The sequence below is a fragment of the Palaemon carinicauda genome, chromosome 1 (genome assembly GCF_036898095.1).
Source record: "Palaemon carinicauda isolate YSFRI2023 chromosome 1, ASM3689809v2, whole genome shotgun sequence".
Taxonomy (NCBI): Eukaryota; Metazoa; Arthropoda; class Malacostraca; order Decapoda; family Palaemonidae; genus Palaemon; species Palaemon carinicauda.
The window spans coordinates 299891714-299913465 of NC_090725.1; the positions used below are offsets into that span (position 1 = coordinate 299891714).

The 21752-nt window shown below is 44.7% G+C and overlaps 1 protein-coding gene across 3 annotated transcripts in view; it reads left to right on the top strand.

The window, feature by feature from the left end:
- The window catches only part of LOC137658162 (uncharacterized), an 84338-nt gene that overhangs the window by 41730 nt on the left and 20856 nt on the right, over positions 1-21752 (top strand). For all 3 annotated transcript variants that reach the window (XR_011047268.1, XM_068392845.1, XM_068392856.1), the window contains exons 3-5: positions 6677-6790; positions 14200-14318; positions 21566-21714. Coding sequence is in view for 2 of the 3 variants with exons in the window: in XM_068392845.1 (XP_068248946.1) it covers positions 6677-6790; positions 14200-14318; positions 21566-21714 (382 nt within the window). In the remaining variant the exon portion in view is untranslated. The remainder of the gene's footprint in view (positions 1-6676; positions 6791-14199; positions 14319-21565; positions 21715-21752) is intronic.

Consider the following 21752-nt stretch of genomic DNA (forward strand, 5'->3'; position numbering starts at 1 on the left):
GCCCACGCGCACCCGCGCTTTCATCTCCATGCGTCTGCGCGCATGTGCGCCAACGTTCACCCGCGCGCATGTGTGCCAACGTTCACCTGCGCGCACGTGCGCCAACGTTCGCCCGCGCGCACGTGCGCCAACGTTCGCCCGCGCGCACGTGCGCCAACGTTCGCCCGCGCGCACGTGCGCCAACGTTCGCCCGCGCGCACGTGCGCCAACGTTCGCCCGCGCGCATGTGCGCCAACGTTCGCCCGCGCGCACGTGCACCAACGTTCGCCCGCGTGCATGTGCGCCAACGTTCGCCCGCGCACGAACCCGCGATTTTACCATCGCGCGAGCGCCATCGCGATCCCGACCGCGATTCCCACCGGGTTTCGCAGCACGGGCAACCTTGCGAGTCCTCTGGAGCGCATACTTCCAGACTATTGTCATCACGATCTCCACCCCGTAAGCGCAGAGCAGCACACTTGCAGGAGGAGGAATAATCTTCAGAGAGGTCTAGGCAACACTTCTTCTTTTCAGGCAGGCCCTTTGGTGTCTACTCCTAAGGATCGCCCGATCCCCTTCCCTCCAGCGGTAGTCGCTGACACTACGTCTGTCAGTCATCAGTCTTGGTTTGGGTCTCTGATCAAAGCGGTCGTCCAGGCTGTTAAGCCGGCCCTCGCTGATCTAGGTCTCAAACCAACGGCAGCCTCGTCTCCGCTGAAGAGAAGGAGAGGAGTGGACTTCGTGGTGACTTCTCCTAGGGCTAAACTGGCTCCCAAGAAGTCCGTCAGGAAGGCCCCTTCCCCCTCTCAGACATTTTCTCCTTCTCCTGTAGACGAAGCCTTTCCGTCCTCAGGAAAGTCCAGCGAGGTGAGACATTCTCCCACGGCACCAATGGGAGGAACCCCACCTCGAGTAGGAGAATCGTCTAGTGTGGGAGCAGAGAGGAGCCCTCAGACTTCTTTACTGGAGTCCTGTATTTCTCCTAGGAGGGAGCCCAAGGACTCAAAGACCGTCCCAAAGTCTTCATCCCGGATTTGACCAGAGCCAGCAAGACCCCAGGAGAACGTCCACGTGTCCCCCCAAGTAGAGCAGCTGGGGACAGGAGACTTTGCTGCCAGTCCACAAGGAGGAGAGCTGCATGAGTCAGAGCATGCCTTTTGGCAGGTCCTGAATCTGATGAGGCAACTACAGCACTCAGAAACCCTTTAAGGCCAGTGCGGCTCTGCCTTGGTCCCAAGGGGTGAAGAGTGCCAGAGATAAGGTTGAGGGCCAGCTCTCCGAGCTCGCCTCCTCCAGCCGTTCCTCTGCCGGTAACAAACTCCTCTCACCTCCTCGTGTACAACAGAGGAGGTACTTTGAGATCATGGGGGAGTCTTGTTTAGCTCTTGCTCTCCACCATTCTGTGGAAGAGCTTTCCAGGGGAATTTCTCTTGAGAAACTCTCCGCCCGGCAGGTGACATTCTTGGCTACAGAGATCTTGAGCCAGGAGAAAGTCGCAGTGTGCCATGCAGGCTACTTCGTGGCTGGATGTCTGGCTGGGGTCTTTGGGCATCCTGTTGCGATCCGAGTACTTGTCCAAGGAGAACACCAGGAAGGCCATGGAGACTTTTCTCCTCTCGGGTACGCGCACCATCGAGTTTCTAGCTCACCAAGTTTTGAACTTTTGGGCAAACTCGATCTTGAAGCGTCGTGATGCGGTGACCGAGAGGTTCCATGCAAAGGTCCCAGCCGTGGATGTCTGCAAGCTCAGACACTTTTCCATCCTTGGAAAGAGCCTGTTTGAGCCCAAGGATGTGGAACGGACAGCTGAGAGGTGGAGGAAATCAAATCACAATTCTCTCCTCCTAAGGGCTCTTACATCCAGACCCTACAAGCCTCCAGCACCTCAACAACAACAGCCTCATCAGTCTAGGACATCGAAACCGGCTCCGGCAGCAAAGGCAAAGGTGTCCAAACAGCAGCCCTTTCCTGTCAAGGACAGGAAGGGCGGAAAGTCCTCCAGGGGAGGCAAGAATCCTAGAGGGAGCGGCCGAGGCCGCAAACGCTAGTATTGGCAATCCCCCTGCATGTCCACCAGTGGGGGGATGCCGGCAAAGTTGCGCATTCAGGTGGCAGAAACTCGGGGGCCGATTCCTGGACGATCTCCGTGATCAGCCAAGGATATCGCGTCCCGTTCATAACATCTCTACCTCCCCTGACAGCGAATCCAGTGTCGTTGAGCTCCTGTGCCATGGGATTGGCAAAGGGACTAGCCCTTCGGGCAGAAGTAGAGACCATGCTGAAGAAAGATGCTCTCCAAGAGGTCGTCGACGGCTCCCCAGGCTTCTTCAGTCGACTCTTTCTTGTAAAGAAAGCGTCTGGAGGCTGGAGACCCGTCATCGACCTCTCAGCCCTGAACAAGTTTGTCAAACAAACTTCGTTCAGCATGGAGACAGCAGAGACGGTCAGACTTGCAGTGAGACCGCAAGACTTCATGTGCACACTGGATCTAAAGGACGCGTACTTCCAGATCCCAATCCATCCGTCTTCCAGGTAAGTACTTGAGATTCAGCCTAGACAACAAGATCTACCAGTTCAAGGTACTGTGTATCGGTCTCTCCACAGCACCACAGGTGTTCACCAGAGTGTTCACCATGATATCTTCGTGGGCACACAGGATCGGCATCCGTCTCCTTCGCTATCTGGACGACTGGCTGATCCTGGCAGACTCGGAATCGACCCTTCTTCAACACCGAGACAAGCTTCTGGGACTTTGCCAAGATCTAGGGATCAAGGTAAATCTCGAGAAGTCTTCTCTGCTTCCATCTCAACGACTGGTATATCTAGGCATGATATTGGACACCAATCTCCACAAAGCCTTTCCATCAGACGACAGGATAGCAAGGCTGAGGAGGGTCGCAGGGCCTTTCCTCAGACGAGAAGAGCTTCCAGCCCAATCTTGGTTACATTTCCTAGGTCACCTGTCCTCCCTGGCCCGTCTAGTTCCAAACGGCCGTCTCAAGATGAGATCCCTGCAATGGCGGCTCAAGTCCCGGTGGAATCAAGGCTACGATTCCCTGGACATTCTGGTCCCTATGGTGCCTGTGGAACAGACGGACCTGCAGTGGTGGTTTACCGACGGAAACCTTCGGAAACCTTCGAAAGGGAGTGGATCTTCTTGTCCTCCCCCCGGATTTGATGCTGTTCTCGGACGCATCAAAAGAAGGGTGGGGGGCCCACGCTCTGAACTACAGGATCTCAGGCCTATGGTTAGAATCAGAAAAGTACCTCCACATCAATCTGCTAGAAATGAAGGCCGTATATCTGGCCCTTCAACAGTTCCAACAGACCCTGGCGGGTCACTCTGTGGTGGTGATGAGTGACATCACCACATTAGTGGCTTATATCAACAAGTAGGGAGTTACCTTTTCACAACAGCTATCCCATCTTGCAGTAGAGATTCCGAGATGGGCCGAAGTCCACTCGATACCACTATCAGCTCGCTTCATTCTGGGCAAAAGGAACGTGCTTGCCGACAGTCTGAGCAGAGCTTCGCAGATAGTGAGTACCGAGTGGTCTTTGGATCCTCTAGTAGCCAACAAAGTCCTGACTTTGTGGGGTTCCCCGACAGTGGACTTGTTCGCGACAGCCTTGAACTTCAAGCTGCCGCTGTACTGCTCCCCAGTCCCGGACCCCAAGGCACTCTGGCAAGATGCCTTCCAACAACGGTGGGACAACATCGACGTGTACGCCTTCCCACCGTTCTGTCTGATGAGAAGGGTGCTCAACAAGATCAGACTATCGATCAATCTTTCAATGACCTTAATAGCTCCGCTATGGCATCATGCAGAGTGGTTCTCGGAACTTCTGCAGCTCCTGACGGAACTCCTGAGAGAACTCCCCCCACGACACGAGCTACTCAGGTAACCACACTGCATCATCTTCCACAAAGCCGCATCGCTTCGGCTTCACGCCTGAAGACTATCCAACATCTCCTCACAGAGAGAGGCTTTTCGCAACAAGTTGCGGAGAGGATGTCTTGACACCTGCGAAAGTTATCTGCAGGGGTCTACCAGGCGAAGTGGAGTCTTCTGTGGTTGGTGTCGTGGGAGGGGTATCTCTTCCCTCGATGCCACTATTCCAGCAATAGCGGAGTTTCTTGTATATTTGCGGGAGGAAATGCACCTTTCAGTCTCGGCGGTGAAAGGCTATCGCTCAGCCTTAAGCCTGGCCTTCAGGCTGAAAGGAATAGATATTTCTTCCTCGCTGGAACTTTCTTTGCTCATACGAAGCTATGAACTTATCTGCCGTCAGTCGGAAGTGAGACCTCCTCCATGGAACGTGGTTCGGGTTCTCAGGGCTCTTAAGAGACCTCCGTTCGAACCATTACGCCAGGCTTCTGATCGTCACCTGACTTGGAAGATGGTGTTCCTGCTCGCTCTGGCTTCAGCCAAGCGTGTCAGTGAACTTCATGGTCTCTCGTACGACGTCGCCCATTCAAGGGGATGGGAGGAGGTAACTTTCAGGTTCGTCCCTGAGTTTGTTGCTAAGACTTAAAATCCTGGAGTTCCGGACCCACGGTTCAACTCCTTCAGGATTTCGAGTCTTCGTTCTGTAACAGATGACCCGGACCATCTCCTACTATGCTCAGTAAGGAGTCTGAGGCGTGATCTTAAAAAAACAGCTGCAGTCATCCTCGCGTGCAAGCCCTGTTTGTGAGCACAGGAAGGACGAAGAGGAGGTTCACCAAGAATACCATCTCAGCTTGGATTCGAAGGGTTATCCATCATGCCCTGAATCCTGACCCTCCTCTGTCACGTCGCCCTAGAGCACACGATGTCAGAGGCATTGCAACGTCCCTGGCATTCAGGAGAAACTTCTCGTGTGACGCAGGTGCTACAAGCTGTGGTCTGGAAGCGTCAAACGACCTTTACAGCCCACTACCTGCAGGATGTGACCCACAGGAGCCTCGATACTTTCTCTATCGGCCCTGTGGTGGCTGCATAACAGCTGGTCTAACCTCAGGCTCCCTAATGGACAGGTAGCAGAAGGTTGAGGGCATTGTTACCCGGTTTTAGACTGCATGAATGAAAAAGTATGTCTGGCCCTTACTCTTTTCTTCATCCTCCCCTCTCTTGGGGAAAGCAGCATCCTGGGTTCTCTGCATAGCTGACCTCAAACCACTGCAGGTAAACCATGCTTCTTTGTGCTCCTAGTATTAAGCTTAATACTGTTGCGTCCCCCCTACCCTGACGAGTTGGTATTGGGAACGTCTTAACCTAGAATTCCATCTAAAGGACTTCAGGTCAACTTCCTAGGACAAGTCACACTTCATTCCTTCACACACAAGCTTATGTAGGCCGCACGTTCCTTGCGGAGCAAGGAATTTGCGAGGTGCAGGGACTCCTTTTCCTGAGTGCTGCTCACTCGGATTCTGAGTCCCCGGGCAAAAGCCAAAGCCAATAAGGCAGGGACTTTCCACCCTACCTAAGGGTTAAGTCACCCCATGTAAATAGCGTGGTTTGTATTTCGGTTACGGAACAAATGGCAAATTCGGAGATAATTTGTATTTTTCCTAACCATACAAACCTTAGCTATTTACACATATTTGCCTGCCAGCCCTGTCCCCCGTGAAGTCCTACTAATAAGCGAAGTTAATCAGTTCACCGGTGTGTGAGGGGGAAGGGGTAGCTAGCTACCCCTCCCCTACCCCCTTAACCCTCGTTGAAATCTAATGGCTCGTCATTTCAGCTACGCCGAAAGTAATACCCCATGTAAATAGCTAAGGTTTGTATGGTTAGGAAAAATACAAATTATCTCCGAATTTGTCATATTGGGTGATCAGTCTATCCTTAAAAAATGTTTTAATTCTTTGATTCTGCTTTATTTCAACTATTGTTCTTCTTACTGGTCTTCAGCTGCTGACTCAATCTTAATTGGTTAGATAGAAACTTGCAGTCACTTCAATTCCTTATTCGTAATTTGGATATTAATCTCTTGCCCTGGCTTTGATTATTCAGATCTTCCCAGACTGTACCATCCTGTGCACAGTATTCTAGAAGTTTTATTTCATCTGTGACCAGATTGTGGAATGCTCTTCCTAATCTGGCAGTTGAATTGGCGTAACTTCAGAAGTTAAAAATTTTTGTAAACTTTTCTGTGGAACATAATGTTATAATTTATCTATGATTGATCTATTTTAACATTATTACTGATCTTAAAGTATTTTATATTCTTTTTATTCATTACTTATGTATTCTTAGTTTATTTGCTATTTCATTATTTCCCATTCTCTCTTTGCTGCTCTTCTTATTTTAGTCCTTGGGCTTGTAGCATTCTGTTTTTCTAGCCAGGTTTGTACCTTAGCTAGTAATAATAAGGAATAATTTTTTGTTATCTCTCTTATCCCTTTCCCAGTGTTTGTGTTTTTATTGTGGGGAAATTAGAATGTGATCATGAACTGGACAGCTAAGAAAGAAGAGTATGAAAAGTAATACTGGTAGGCTGAAAGTAATTCTTTTGGGGTTATGTTAGGAACATTAATAACTAACTATAGTTTTTATGCATGGTAAATTCTAACAGATACCTCTTTTTTTGTGTGCTATGCAAAGGGAGGGAGTATAGGCAGGAAATATACATCTAAAATTATTCATTGACCTACATACAGCACATTATAAAAGATAATTTCATATACTGTAATAGATCATATTTTTTCAAGGTAAGCGTAAGTACACCAGAAGGATATGGAATTGTAGCTGTTATAGAAGACATGAAACTACAAGGAAAACGTAACAGTGACAATGGATGGGACTGTGAAGATGATTACGTTAAGGTAAGTTAGTGACTGGAGTACATTGTTCAATGGCATTTGTTCCATAACTGGAATACGAACTTACGCTATAAGGGTATTACTTTCGGCGAAGCTGAAAGGACGAACCATAAAATTCAGTGAAGGTTAACTACCCATCCCGGTAGTTAGTGGGGAGTAGTGGGGTTAGCTAGCTACCCCTCTCACTCACACACCTGTAACTGTGCTTTACATTGCTTTCGGCTCGGATGGAGTACGGTTGTTGCTGCTCTTCCTCCTTGCAGTTTTGGACTACCAATAATCTTTTTTGCTTTCTCATTTCAGTGTTGATGTGTGTGTGTCGGCGCCTTCCCTGCAGTCATGCTTGCCTGGCCTGGTCCTGAGGGCTGCACCTGCAGTACATTTATGTCCGCGAGGACACTGATCCTCACAGCCTTTGCCCGATCTGCAGTGGCCAACGGTATAGTGAGTCTAAGTGTAATGAATGGTGGGAGTAGTCTGCTTTCCAGTGGGAAAGGTCTGGGTGCCTGCTGCAGCTACTGCACCGGGGTGCTGGTTTGCAATGTTCTTCGACTTCGGAGGTAGATCCTTTGGCCCTCGTTGACGTCGTGGTGTTAGAGGACTCATCTGCTGCCCTGCTGGCTTGCTTTCCTGCCTCTTCTGCATCTTACTCCCTTGCTGACTATCCATTGTGGGGGGGAGCCAAGTCCTAGGCATTTCTCTCCTGCAATTGTTGCTCTCTTTTGAGGGAGTTCACTCATAGAGACTCCTCTTCGGAGGACTGCTGCTACTGTTGACGGTCGGCTTGCTGATCCATCGGCTCCCATGGGGTGTCTTCGTGGTTGTCGACCCCGCTGTGCTCGCCCAACTCCGCCTTTGAGGTGCTCTTTCACCTTCGGTGAAGAGACGCCTCTTTGGTTTGTCGGCTTTGTCTACGCAGCCCTCGGAGGAGGAGCGCTCTTATCCGACTTCTGGTTCCCGACCTTTGCCTGCTTTCCAGACCTTCTCCTGCTTTCCAGACCTTCTCCTGCCGACTGATACTCGTCACCGAACTTCGGTTCGTAAGTTCCTGCCGCAGGATCGCTCGTGATCCCTTTCAGAGGATATTCGTCCTTCCAAAGGGCATATCCCGTCTCCTGATCACCGTCCAGGTGCTCGTCAACCTTCATCTCACCGATTGCCGGCTTGGTGACCTCCTGCTAGTCTATCTTGTGATTCCCATTATCCTACTGCTCGTTGATCGCCTGCTCGTCAATCGTGTGCTTGTCAATTGCCTGCTCGTCACAATGCCGTTGGTCATCGTCCTTGTGTTGACCATCGCCTTCCAAGGCGTTGAGCCTCCACACATCACCATCGTTCTCCAAAGCAATGGATCGCGTCAGAACAGCATTTGCCCGCCCAAGTTTCTTCAACCCACCGCCCATTCTCGCGTAGGGCGCCTACAGAGGTTCCTGCAGCAAGTGCTCGTCACCGCTCGCCCAAGCATCAGCGTTTGCCCGCATGTCAGCAATTGGTGCTGCACTAATGATCTCCAACGTGTCGGCTGTCATCCCTGCATCAGCGTTCGCCTACGCGTCAGCACTCGTCAGCTTGTCAGCATTTTCCCACTCTCCGATGCTCTCCACAGCGTCAGAATTCACCATTGCGGCAATGCTTACCACAGCCTATAACGCTCGCCAATGCGGAGGCACTCACTGATGCTTCAGCAACCTAAGGTTGCTCAACGTGTAGAGCTTAAGGTGTAAGACGGCAGCCACCATCAGCCTTCGACTTCCAAGAAGTTGCAGCCAGCCTCCAGGACATAGGTAGGTGATCACAGAAGAAAGGAGCAGGAGTGGAAAGGTAGGTCATCGCCTTCCAGAACATCGGTCCTCTCTCCGAGGAAAGGCAGAATTCCTCTCCACAGGTCACCGTCACCCCATTCCCCTCCCCGCAAACACATAACAGCGCAACCGCTGGGAAAGGAGAAAAGGGGCAATCCAGGGGAATTCAAGATCCCAAAGTTACTGGCCCTCAAGCCGGACCCAATGCGTAAATCTTCAGCGCCGGACAAGACTCCTCAAAGGGAGCCTTAAGTTTCCTCCCCTTCAGGGGATTTATCAGACAGCGCCAGTGTCAGCATACAGCCATGGTTCGGAGCTGTCGTCAGGGCAGTAATGCAGGTTTTCGGCAAGGGACCACAGCTGTCTCCCCCCTGAAGAGAAAAAGAGGAGTTCCTGAAGTTACAGCTTCATCGAGGATAAAACTGACACCAGTTAGGATGTCAAGGACAAGGTTGAACCTTTCCGGTTCTTCCATCCCCGTATCGCGTGAGGAGGAGTCCGTTCCAGACTCCCCCCCTACCATCTTTATAGGAGGATCTAGCCCGTGACAGTACCGTCACTTCTTCAGAGGTTTCCAGGAAGGCCAGACCATCCATGCCTTTAATGCTGGAAACATATCTTCCTCCTCATAAGGAGTCTAAGGATTCTAAGGTGCTGCCTAAGTCCTCTTCGAGGACCTCCGGACCCGCAGAGGAAGTTCAGGACAGTCTGCCATCCTAAACCTGACCACGAACCACCCTGAGACCAGTTCCTGGCAGTGGATGATGGAGACCTCACTGCCAGCCCCGCTTCAGAAGGAGAATAGGAGTCAGAGCATGCCTTCTGGCACGTTCTGACTTTGATGAGGGCTCTCAACGAGTTGTCTGACCCAGAGATGGCTCCTCAGGAGGGCAAAGAGACAGTCTTAGACCATGTCTTCGGCAATCAAAAGTCTGCTAAGTCTAATGCAGCCTTCCCCTGGTCTCGGGCTGAAGAGTGGCTGACGTAAGGTCGCCTCTCAACTCTCCGAGTTCTCCTCCTTCCTTCGATCAGGGTCATCCGCGAAGCTCCTCTCACCTCCTTGTGTTTAGCAGAGGAGGTATTACGAGATCTTGGACGAGCCTCGACCAGTTCTTCCTCTTCACCATTCCCTGGAGGAATTAACAAAGGGGGTCTCTCTAGAGGGACTTTCCAGCTATCAAGTTGCGTTCTCAGCGGCGGAGAACCTTAATCAGGAAAAGGTCGTGAAGTATGCCATGCAGGCTACTTCGTGGCTGGACCTGTGGTTAGGATCCTTGGGAATCCTGGTACTGACGGAGGTCTTTTCCTAAGAAAGTGCTAGGAAAGCGATGGAAACCTTCCTCCTCTCGGGTATCCGAACCATGGAGTTCCTGGCCTACCAAGTGGTGAATTTGCGAGCCAATACCATCCTCAAACGCAGGGACTTGGTATCCAAGAGGTTCCATCACTAAGTCCATAATGCCGAAACAGCAAGGCTTAGGAACTCTTCTGTGGAGGATTCCTTTTTGTTCGAGCCTAGGGACATCGAGCAGGCTGCGAAGAGGTGGAGGAAGTCCCACCAGGACTCCCTTCACCATGGGCCTTAACATCCCGGTCCTACAGACCACTAGCTCCTCCGCAGTCCAACCAACGTAATGCCTCGACAAACAAATCATCAGTGAAGAAAGAGGTTTCAAAGAAGTCCTTTCCAAATAAGGACAAGAAAGGCACAAAGTCCTCCTGAAGAGGGAAACATCCTAGAGGATTGCCCACAGCCGCGGACACTAGGACAGGCAATCCCCCTGCTTGTCCACCAGTAGAGGGATGCCTACAAAGCTACTGGGACAGGTGGAAGCAGCTTGGTACCGATACCTGGACAGTCTCTGTGATTCGTTCAGGGTATCGTGTCTCATTCATCTCATCTCTCCCTCCACTGATCAAGGTTCCAGTGACAATAGACTCTTTTGCGATGGGATCAGCAAAGGGGCTAGCCCTTCGGGCAGAAGTCTTGACCATGTTGGAGTAGGGCACTCTCCTTGATGACTCCCCAGGCTTCTTCAGTCGACTCTTTCTTGTGAAAAAGGCGTCTGGAGGCTAGAGACCAGTCATTAACCTCTCGGCTTTGAACAAGTTTGTCAAACAGACTTTGTTCAGCATGGCTTCATGTGCACACTGGATCTAAATGACGCATACATCCAGATCCCAATCCATTCGTCTTCAAAGAAGTATCTACTATTCATCATAGATAACTGGAAATACCAGTTCAGGATTCTGTTCCTCGGTCTTTCCACAGCACCCTAAGTCTTCACCAGAGTGTTCGCCCTAGTATCATCCTGAGCTCACAGGAGCGGCATCTTTCTCCTCCGTTATCTGGAGGACTGGCTAATCCTAGCAGACTCGGTGGCAACCCTTCCTAAACACCGAGACAAACTTCTGAGGCTTTGCCAAGACCTGGGAATCATGGTAAACCCCGAGAAGTCTTCCCTGCTTCCCACTCAGAGACTGATGTACCTGGGAATGATTTTAGACACCAATCTCCACAAAGCCTTCCCATCAGAAGACAGGAATAAGGCTGAGAAAGGTCGCAAGACCTTTTCTTACACGAGATGATCTATCTGCCCAGAAGTGTGGCTATGTCTCCTCGGACACCTATCATCCCTGGCCCATCTAGTTCCCAACGGCCACCTGAGGATTCGATCTCTCCAGTGGCAACTAAAGTCCAATTGGAGTCACACTTTCGATTCTCCAGACATTCTGAGCCCCATGGGACCATAGGAACAGACAGACATGAGTGGTGGGTGGGACGAGAATTTGCAGAGGGGCGTAGATCTTTTCGTCCTCCCTCCGTACTTGATGCTATTTTCAACGCATCAAAAGAAGGCTGGTTGGCCCACGTGCTGCACCATAAACCTAGAGCCTTTGGTCAGAGTCCGAAAAGTACCTTCACTTAAATCTCTTAAGAGATGAAGGCCGTCTTTCTGGCCCTACAACAGTTCCATCAGTTCTTGGCTGACCACTCAGTGGTGGTGATGAGCGACAACACCACAGGAGTGGCTTACATCAACAAACGAGGTACTTTTTTGCAGCCCCTATTCCATCTGATAGCAGAAATACTGAGATGGACCGAAGTCCACTCGGTACCGCTATCATTCTTCTTCATTCCAGGCAAGAGGAATGTGGTCCCCAACAATCTGAGCAGAGCATCTCAGACGTGGGTACCGAATGGTCATTGGATCATATAGTAGTGAACAAAGTCCAGACTTTGTGGGGTTCTCTGACTGTGGATCTGATTGCAACGGCCCTGAATTTCAGGTTCCCACTGTACTGTTCCCCAGTCCTAGACCCCAAGGGTCTCTTGCAAGATGCAACAAGGTCAGAACATCGGTCAACCTCACAATGACTCTCATAGTTCCGCTATGTCATTATGCGGAAAGGTTTCCGGACCTTCTGCACCTCCTGACGGAGCCTCCAAGAGAACTCCCTCCACAACACGATCTACTCAGACACCCACGTGTCAACATCTACCACAAAGCTGTAGCTTTGCTGTGACTTCACGCCTGTAGACTATCCAGCATCTCCTCACTCAGAGAGGATTTTCGTAATAAGTTGCGAAGAGGATGTCTGAATATTTGCGGTGGTCTTCAGCAGCAATCTACCAGGCAAAGTGGAACGTCCTCTGTGGTTGGTTTTGTGGAAAGAGTATCTCTTCACTCAATGCCGCTATTCTAGCAATAGCAGAGTTCCTCGTGTATTTGCAGGAGGAAATGCGCCTTTCAGTTTCGGCAGTGAAAGGCTCAGCCTTGAGCCTGGCCTTCAAACTGAAAGGAATGGACATCTCATTGCTAGAACTTTACTTATTCATACAGAGTTACGAACTTACCTGTCCTGAGTCAGAAGTGACACCTCCCCCTTGGGACGTGGTTCATTCTCTGGTCTCTAAAGAGGTCTCCCTGTGAACCATTACGCCATGCAACAGATCGCCACCTGACTTGAAAGACGGCGTTCCTACTCTCCTTGGCCTCGGCCAAACGAGTCTGTGAACTTCATGATCTCTCATACGACGTCGCTCATTCAAGGAAATGGGTAGACGTTCTTCCCTGAGTTTGTTGCCAAGACTCAGAATCCTGGAGTGTCGGATCCTAGATTCGACTCCTTCTGGATAATGAGTCTCCGCTCCGTAACTGACGACCCAGATCATCTGTTACTGTGCCCAGTGAGAAGTTTGAAGCTCTACCTCAAGAGAACAGAAGCAGCCCACCACCAGGTGCCTTCACTTTTCGTCAGTACAGGGAGAAACAAGAGAAGGATCACCAAGAACACCATCTCTGCATGGATTCGCAGGGTCATTGATCACGCTCTGAATCCAAATCCTCCTCCGATACGTCGACCCAGAGCTCACGATGTCAGGGGCATAGCTACATCCCTGTCCTTCAAATGAAATTACTCTGTGACACTGGTTCTACACGCAGGGTTGTAAAAGTGCCAGGCAACTTACACAGCCCATTACTTGCAAGACATGACCCACAGGAGACGTAATACGGTCCCTATTGGCCCTGTGGGGGCTGAACAACAGCTGGTCTAGTACCACAAGCTCCATATTGGACAAGTAGCAGAAGGTTGAGGGCACTGTTACCTGGTTTTATTTTGTGTGAAGTAAAAGGAATGTGGTGAAATAAAAGGAATGAGGCTCTTTCTCTTTTCTTCATCCTCTCTTCTCTTGGGGAAAGCAGCATCCAAGGTTCTCTGCACAAGCTGGCATCAACTACTGCAGGTAAACCATAGCTCACTCGTGTACCTAGTATTGGGTCAATACCGTCACGTTCCCATACCAGTGAGGTGGTATTAGCAAAGTCTTGGTCAACTCGGTTATTTTCTAGACTCGGAATAACTTTTACCCTGACAGTCTCACTGTTAATAACAACACACAGCTTGCGTAGGCTGCAGACCTGCGTAGCAAGGTTTATCGAGGTGTTAGGGTCTCCTTATTTTTGGTACTGATATATTCATAAAATGGAGACCCCGAGTAAAGCCAAAAAGCCACATTAGCAGGAACATCCAATCTCCTAGTGGGTAAGTCAGCACTATAAATAGCTTAGATTTGTATTCCAGTTACAGAACTGATAACAAATTTGGAAATGATTTGTATTTTTCCTAATGTTATAAACCTCTAGTTATTTATACAAACTTACCTGCCAATCCTGTCCCCCTTGAAGTCCTACCTCCAAGCAAAGTGAAGCACAGTCACAGGCGTGTGAGTGAGAGGGGTAGCTAGCCACCCTACTACTTCCCACTAACTAGCAGGAGGGGTAGTTAACCCTCGCTAAATTTTAATGGCTTGTCCTTTCAGCTTCGCCAAAAGTATTACCCCAATAAATAGCTAAAGGTTTGTATCATTAGGAAAAATATAAATTATTTCCAAATTTGTCATATATATGATAAAAAATTTGTTATAGATACTATTAATGCAATGTCCTTTAGTACTACTAGTTTCAAATTTGTATTTTTTGTATTATTGTTTATTGTAAAAAGCTCAGAGATTGATGCTATAGTAACTAGAGAGATTCCATTTTTGTCATAGTATAACATATCTTGTGCTAAGTTTATTGTTTTTTTACTGTTTCCTCATATTAGCTTAGTACTGTGAGCTCTTCAACCATAGCTAAGGTGCTGGACAAACTCTTGCCAGGAGACCTATTTAAGAAGAAAGCTACAGAAGAGCTTTGTGGAATTCGTCTTGCAGAAAGTAGAAGGTATGTGAGCACTGTATTGTGGAAAAAAATTGAAGTGAATACGTAGTAGCACACAAAGAGAGAGAGAGAGAGAGAGAGAGAGAGAGAGAGAGAGAGAGAGAGAGAGAGAGAGAGAGAGAGAGAGAGAGAGAGAGAGAGAGAGTGAGTGAGTGAGTGAGTGAGTGAGTGAGTGAGTGTGTGTGTGTGTGTACCTAAGTAAAAAAGAAATTATTTATCATTAAAATTCTCTTAAAACTGAAAAAAAAAATAGTATAAAAAATATTTTGATAAACCACAATTAAAAAATAATGTATAAAAAATATGAAGATTAAATAATGAACCAAAAACTGAAATACAGTATGAAGCTTTAGAAATGAGCTAATATAGGGAAAAGGAGAGAGGGAGAGAAAGCATTCATTTGATAATTGATAATAATAGATATAAAAAACTATGAAAACTATGATGTCCAGTAACATATTGGTGCTGATGTAATATACTGTATATTATAAAGATATTTTGAATAAGTTAAAAAAAAAAAATATAAATGAAGGACCCTTTTCACTGGCCGTCAAAGATCGACCCAGAAATGATACTCTTTGTTATTCATTTGTCATACTGTATTCTCAATATGGGAGCAGGCCTTAGGATTAGCTAATCACACCCAAAGGTAAAAAAAAAATAAAGTCAGTAATTGTTGATTAATTATTAAAATGCTCTTGAAATTGAAAATTATAGTCCAATCCAAAATACTTTGATAAAGCACATTCAACCATTTAAAAATCAGATTTTTTTTTTTTTTTTTAGAGTTTGATAATGTTGACTGCTAAAACTGGAAATCAGCTAACAAAATAGCAACTCGTGTTTTAAAGCCTTAATCTGTAATCAACATAGATTTAGCAAAAGTGTAAGTTTATTTTTTATATAGTATTTTATAGGCACTTTGTGATGAAACTAAGATTTATGTTTCTTCTGTTATATGTACTTATTGAAAGGTACCTCTGAGAGAAACATATAATGTATTCATATAACTAATAATAGTACAGTAGGTACTGTAGTAGGTTGGCTAGGGCACCAACCATCCGTTGAGATACTACCACCAGAGAGATATTGGGTCCTTTGACTGGCCAGAGAGTACTGCATAGGATCCATCTCTCTGGTTACGGCTCACTTTTTCTTTGCCTATACATACAACGAATAGTCTGGCCTATTCTTTCCACATTCTTCTCTGTCCTCTTACACTTGAAAATGCGTAGATTACCAAACAATTCTTCTATACTCAAGAGGTTAACTACTGCACTATCATTCTTCAGTAGCTATTTTCTTCTTAGTATGGGTAGAAGACTCTTTAGCTGTGGTAAGCAGCTCTTCTAGGAGGACACTCCAAAATAAACCATTGTTCTCTAGTCTTGGGTAGTGCCATAGTCTCTATATCATGGCCTTCCACTGTCTTGGATTAGAGCTTATGGGTACACTTGGACATGCTGTTCTATCGTTGTTCTCTTCCTCTTGTTGTTTTTTAATTTTTATTGTCTATATGTGAAGTATCTGATTTGGTGTTGTTACTGTTCTTGAAATATATTATTTTGATTATTTATTTGTCTCTTGTAGTTTATTTATTTCTTAGTTTCCTTTCCTCACTAGGTTATTTTTTCCTGTTGGAGCCCTTGGGCTTCTAGCATCTTGCTTTTCCAGCTAGGGTTATAGCCTTGCTTATAATAGGAATGATGACAATATCCATTGTGAGCAGTATAATATATCATGTTTCCTATTAGCAATTATCAAATAAAGTGGTACCTCTACATACGAATTTAATCCGTTCCACAACCGACTTCGGATGTAGAAACAAATTTTCCCATAAGAATACATTGAAATAGGATTAATCCGTGGTTGAGCCCAAAAACCTATGATAACTCTTAATAAATTACTACACATAATTACACATGACAATATGCACTCTAAATTAGATAATAGACATGTAAAAAAGAATAATTATCAAGATATAATAAATAAGAAACAGGTTTTTAGCGTCACTTTACCTTAGAAAGTCCAGCGCAGGTGTTGGTCTTGCTATGCAAAGAGGAGACGGACGGGCGGCGAGGAGGTAGAGAGGTTGACTACAATAAACGTACTCTACCGTAACTTATTCTAACTTACACTAAGTGAACTTTAACCTAACTTAGCTTATTTATTTTTTTTTATTTTTATATTTTATATTTTTTTTACATTTTCTTTTTTTCTTTTTGATGATTAATTTCAATCACTTTCTCTCTACACTTGAAAATTGATTGAATTTTTTTCTCTTCAATCTTTGCCGTTTTCTTTGTTTCACTTTCTTTCGCTTCACTCTTTGCCGTTTTCTTTGAACCACTTCCTTCCTCTTCATCATGAGTTCGCTTCGTAGTTTTTTTAAAGAAGCTATCGATAGAAAGTTGCTTGGTACAGCTTTTCAGAATGTTTCGAAAATAAATTAGGGAAACATCATCAAACTGCGCAACTACACGACAAACCTGCAATTTCTTTGGATGGTATTTGTCGATGAAGTCGACCACGTCTTGATATTTTCCTAACACCTCTTTTATTTGCGCCGAACCTAACACATGTTCTATCTCCTCGATCCCTTCCTTGTCATCACTCATGTGCTCAGACATAGCATGGAGTTCCTTGAGCTCCTCTGTAGTAAGTTCGTCGTGATGTTCTTTTGCAAGTTCACTCATGCTTTTCAATAATTCCTTGCTTTACTTCTAAAGAAAGCATTTCCTTATTCCTTTTCTCACCACTACCACTACCACTTGCAAAACTAAGCCTTTTAGGACCCATGATTTACGTAAAATACCGTAAAATGATGAACATAAAAAATCACGAATAAAACACAGTTAATAGCAGAACGCACAGGGCACAACCACACTAAGCTGACGAGAACAGAGGAATGTCCCAAGCCACGCTAATTGAGGGTCCCTCCGAGGTAGAAATGCTGCCTTCTATTGGCGGAAATAAAAAATACATCCGGCGCTATGAGTACCATCTATGTGCACGGGTATTGTTTACTTCGGGTGTCGAAAAAAAATTCGGGTGTAGAGTAGGAACGTGTTCGAATTGTACTTCGCGTGTCGAAAAATTCGGATACTACCGGTACGACAAAAATTGCTTACTTCGTGTGTCGAAATAAAATTCAGGTGTAGAGTCGAAAAATTGCTCGAATTTTACTTCGGATGTTGGAAAATTCGGATGTAGATACGTTCGGGTGTAGAGGTTCCACTGGATGTTTCAATTTAGTGTGTATGGGAATGGAGAGTATACCCTGCTTAGCAGTAAAACTTATATACCTAACAGAATGGTTGTCTTGCGTGACCCATAACAACCTAGGAGAGTAATTTTTGCCAATGGGAATTACAGAGAGAAGTCAATGGTCATATCACGTTGAAACGCTGCTTCTCGTCTTGTCAACATGCTAAGCAACACTAGGTCTGGTCAGTACTTATGTGGGTAACAGCCTGGGAACACCAGATGCTGTTGGTAATTGAATAGTGTTTTTTGGTTTATAGTGGATAACAATATAACACGTCATGCTTGCTTACCAGCCAAGCTAGTGGTTAACCTGTTTAGTTTTTAGCTTATTCAACATTCTTTGTTGTGCTCAAAGGCCAGTAAGTCTTCTGTTGTGGGTAGTAAGTTTCACTTATCTTCTCAGTTGTTTGAACTAACCTAACTTTATTAGCCAGGTTTAGTTAATTTTGTTTCTTCAGTATGGGGCCTGCGCCTTACAAAGTAGTTTCTGTAGTTATATTCTCAATGTCTTAATTCACTTCATTCCTTCTGCAGCGTAACTATTGCATTACCACAATACCAAATTGGGTAGCTGGATCCTTATTTTCACCCTCTTGCTAAAGTAAGCGAGTTTAAACAATATAGTTTTAGATTTGAAAATAGCATAAAATATGTGCTATTGGTAATGTTTCTGTGGGGTTATGCTGTATCAATACCATTATTGTAGCAGCTCACTCACCTGAAGTAAGCAATTGTTGTTATAGTTGTTAATCCTGTCATCTTAGCTGGGATTCAATGATACATTTGTATTATAAAAGTAATTTAATGTGCTTAAATTACATTGCTGCTAAGCTTTACAATACAACCTTTAGCTCTGAGTGACTCGTGATTTCCAAATGGCATCATCGTAAACAAACTCTTGTATAAAAAAAAAAAAAAAAATAATGAGTATCACTCTTAAAAGACTGGATCCTACTGTAATACAAAAGTAAGAAGAATCACATCCTATCTTTGAGGCAACTAATAAAGGATCAAATCCTTCATAACATACGGTACTACACTTATAAAGGCAATGCTGTGCAACATTACTCTCAATATATGCAGCGCATATGGTATTATAGTATTAAATACATAACAGTTTCTCCTCATTTGGTAGGTTGCATCGTGTGATCACTCCAGATGATAGTGAGTTTTCGTTCGCATACGAGCGCCACCTGTAGATCATCATGAGTTTACTTTTGTGGGGTAATTTCCAACTCTCAAGTTCGGCTGTAAAAAAGACAAATATTTTATTGGATTTTCTGTTTGTATTTGTATTTGTGCTATTCTAGTTGCTATATGTGGCATCTAGATTACGAGACAGAAGCTGGATCAGTATATCCCACATCTTGCTAAAACCATATCTTTTTAATTTTGGAAATGGCTTTTGGTGTCGTAGACACTCTTCAATATTTTCATTATTGGTGCGGCGCCAGTAGAGCTGGTAAGTTACATTTGCTTATTAACTAGGCCTCTAGGTCATCTTGGGTTTACGTTATGAGTCAGACTGTAAAAAAAGACGAACATTATACAGTATTGGATTATGGGTATTTCATGATGATCATCATCATCATCATCTCTTATGCCTATTGACGCAAAGGGTCTCGGTTAGATTTCGCCAGTTGTCTCTATCATGAGCTTTTAATCAATACTTCACTATTCATCCTCTCCTACTTTACACTTCATAGTCCTAAGCCATGTAGGCCTGGGTCTTCCAACTCTTCTAGTGCCTTGTGGAGCCCAGTTGAAAGTTTGGTGAACTAATCTCTCTTGGGGAGTGCAAAGAGCATACATCTAATTTTCCAATTAAATGTATGAATATCCCTCTGCCGTTAAATTTTTGGGGAAGGGCCATTATATGTGATTGACATTTCAGTCATAAGCCTCAGAGGGTTTGCAATGCTAACATTCCATTTGCAAACAGGCTTACTGTGTTAGAATTGTTACAATTGATCAGCTTATGTTTTTAAGGTATGATCTGATGGAATTTTTCATCAAAGTATGCAGACAGCTAGCTGTTTCTTGAATATACTGCATATGCCTCTCAAATACTTAATTTTGTGGTGAATAAGACCAATAACTTCTGTTTGGGTAGCTCAGAAACTAACTTAGTTCAAGATTCAGAGTAACAGGTCAGGTTTAGACTACCCAATTTCACCCCTAGCCTAAGTGCTCAAGTAGTAACTTAGGGTTCATCTACACCAATCAGTAAAGGCTAGCATTCTGTTGGCTTTAGCATTGTCTAAGCACATTAGTGAATTATAAGTGATGTCGGTTGAGGTAAGCGTTGGGGAACACTATATGATCTTGTCACCTTTACCATCTCTCAGATCTAAACTGTTTTTAAGACTAAATCTGCCTCAATTTTAGCACATCCCTTCACTAGGACTGGAGGAAGACAGTTTAGTAGAGATAAGTTTTTGTCCAGTAAAAGACGTACAGTTGTCTTTGTACAAACCAAGGTAATAGAGCTAGTGTTTCAAAATTATTTAGTGGGCTAAGGGTTCATAATCGCCGCTAACCAAAAATTCTCTGACATTGTTAAAATTTGATCACAGAGGTACACAAGGAATTTGATCCAAAATCATTAATGCTTGAGAGTGAAAGTCCATTATTTAGTAATACAACTAATTGCCTGATTGTAATAGAATTTTTATTTTTGTAAATTTTTAGTAGCATCTCGAGGGCATACCAAGTAGACATTTGCAAAACATCTTAAAACCCCAATCTACAGTACAGTACTGTATTTTTAACCCTTTTACCCCCAAAGGACGTACTGGTATGTTTCACAAAACTCATCCCTTTACCCCCATGTACGTACTGGTTCGTCCTTGCAAAAAACTGCTATTTACATTTTTTTCATAATTTTGATAATTTTCCAAGAGAATGAGACCAACCTGACCTCTCTATGATGAAAATTAAGGCTGTTAGAGCAATTTTAAAAAAAATATACTGCAAAATGTGCCTGAAAAAAAAATAACCCCTGGGGGTTAAGGGCTGGAAAGTTCCAAATAGCCTGGGGGTAAAAGGGCTAATTACTTTAGTAAATAATCTGGAATCCAGTATTTCAAAACTGTGATTTAAAAGATTTATCAAAGTAAGTTAAACAAGTAATCTAGACAAGGATTGTAACCTTAACATCATTGCATTGTTTTTACTAAAATTTATCTTTCTCCTCGCTTCAATTGTGCCCCACCACCAATAGTGTGTGGAAGTCATAAGTATGAACATCAGTAAATTCATAGAAATAATTAGTGTTTTAATAATGAAATTCCTTATTTCTATACTCACCTGATGTTCTTATATATGGCCACCCTCCTCCCCACTACCTCATACTATCAAGAAGAGGAATAATGGCGACATCAAAATTGAAAACAGTATCTCCTGAGGTAACAGCCTCGGCTTCCTACCACTTATGGTAGAGGGCTCTGTTCCTGTGTTAAGGACATGTACTATATTATTTGAAGTAAAGAAAATGGGAAAATAAAAATAATAAAGTTTTATGGGTGTGTCAGTTAAACCAGGCTTCTGGAGAAGAAGCAGTAGGAATATCAGGTTTGTATAGAAATAAGAAATTTTATTATTAAGATTCCAATTCTAATTCTGATTCAGTAAGTGATGAATTTTTGTGAATCATATGTATAGATTTTGATAGAGTTTTGTGAATCATGTATAGTATACTATTTATTATGCAAATACATTATATATATCAAATTTACATCCTTCCAACTCTATAAGTTGTTATGTCTAGAACCTAGACTGCCAAGGAAATAAAGTTCTTGCCATTGTGCTACCTGAAGTTAATTTTTTTCTTATTTGAGATTGACATCAAGGATTTGTTAAAGACATGAATTGACTACTGTGAATGGTAGTTTTATACAACATTTTTTATCTACATGTTTTTAAATAATTTTCAAAATTCGTCATACACTGTATGCGTACTTAAATGGATGTTATATCCTCAGATTTTCAGAGGTCGGGACGAGTGCAAATGTGTTTCATACACTTTCAAATAGTATAGAAGTTGACTTCCATCAAGGTCAGAAAAATCGTAACATTGTGAACAATTCATTTACTATTGTTGTTACAACTTTCATGCCCAAGGGTTCAGATGGTAAGTGATTCTTGTTTTACACTTTTTTCTTTTTTAAG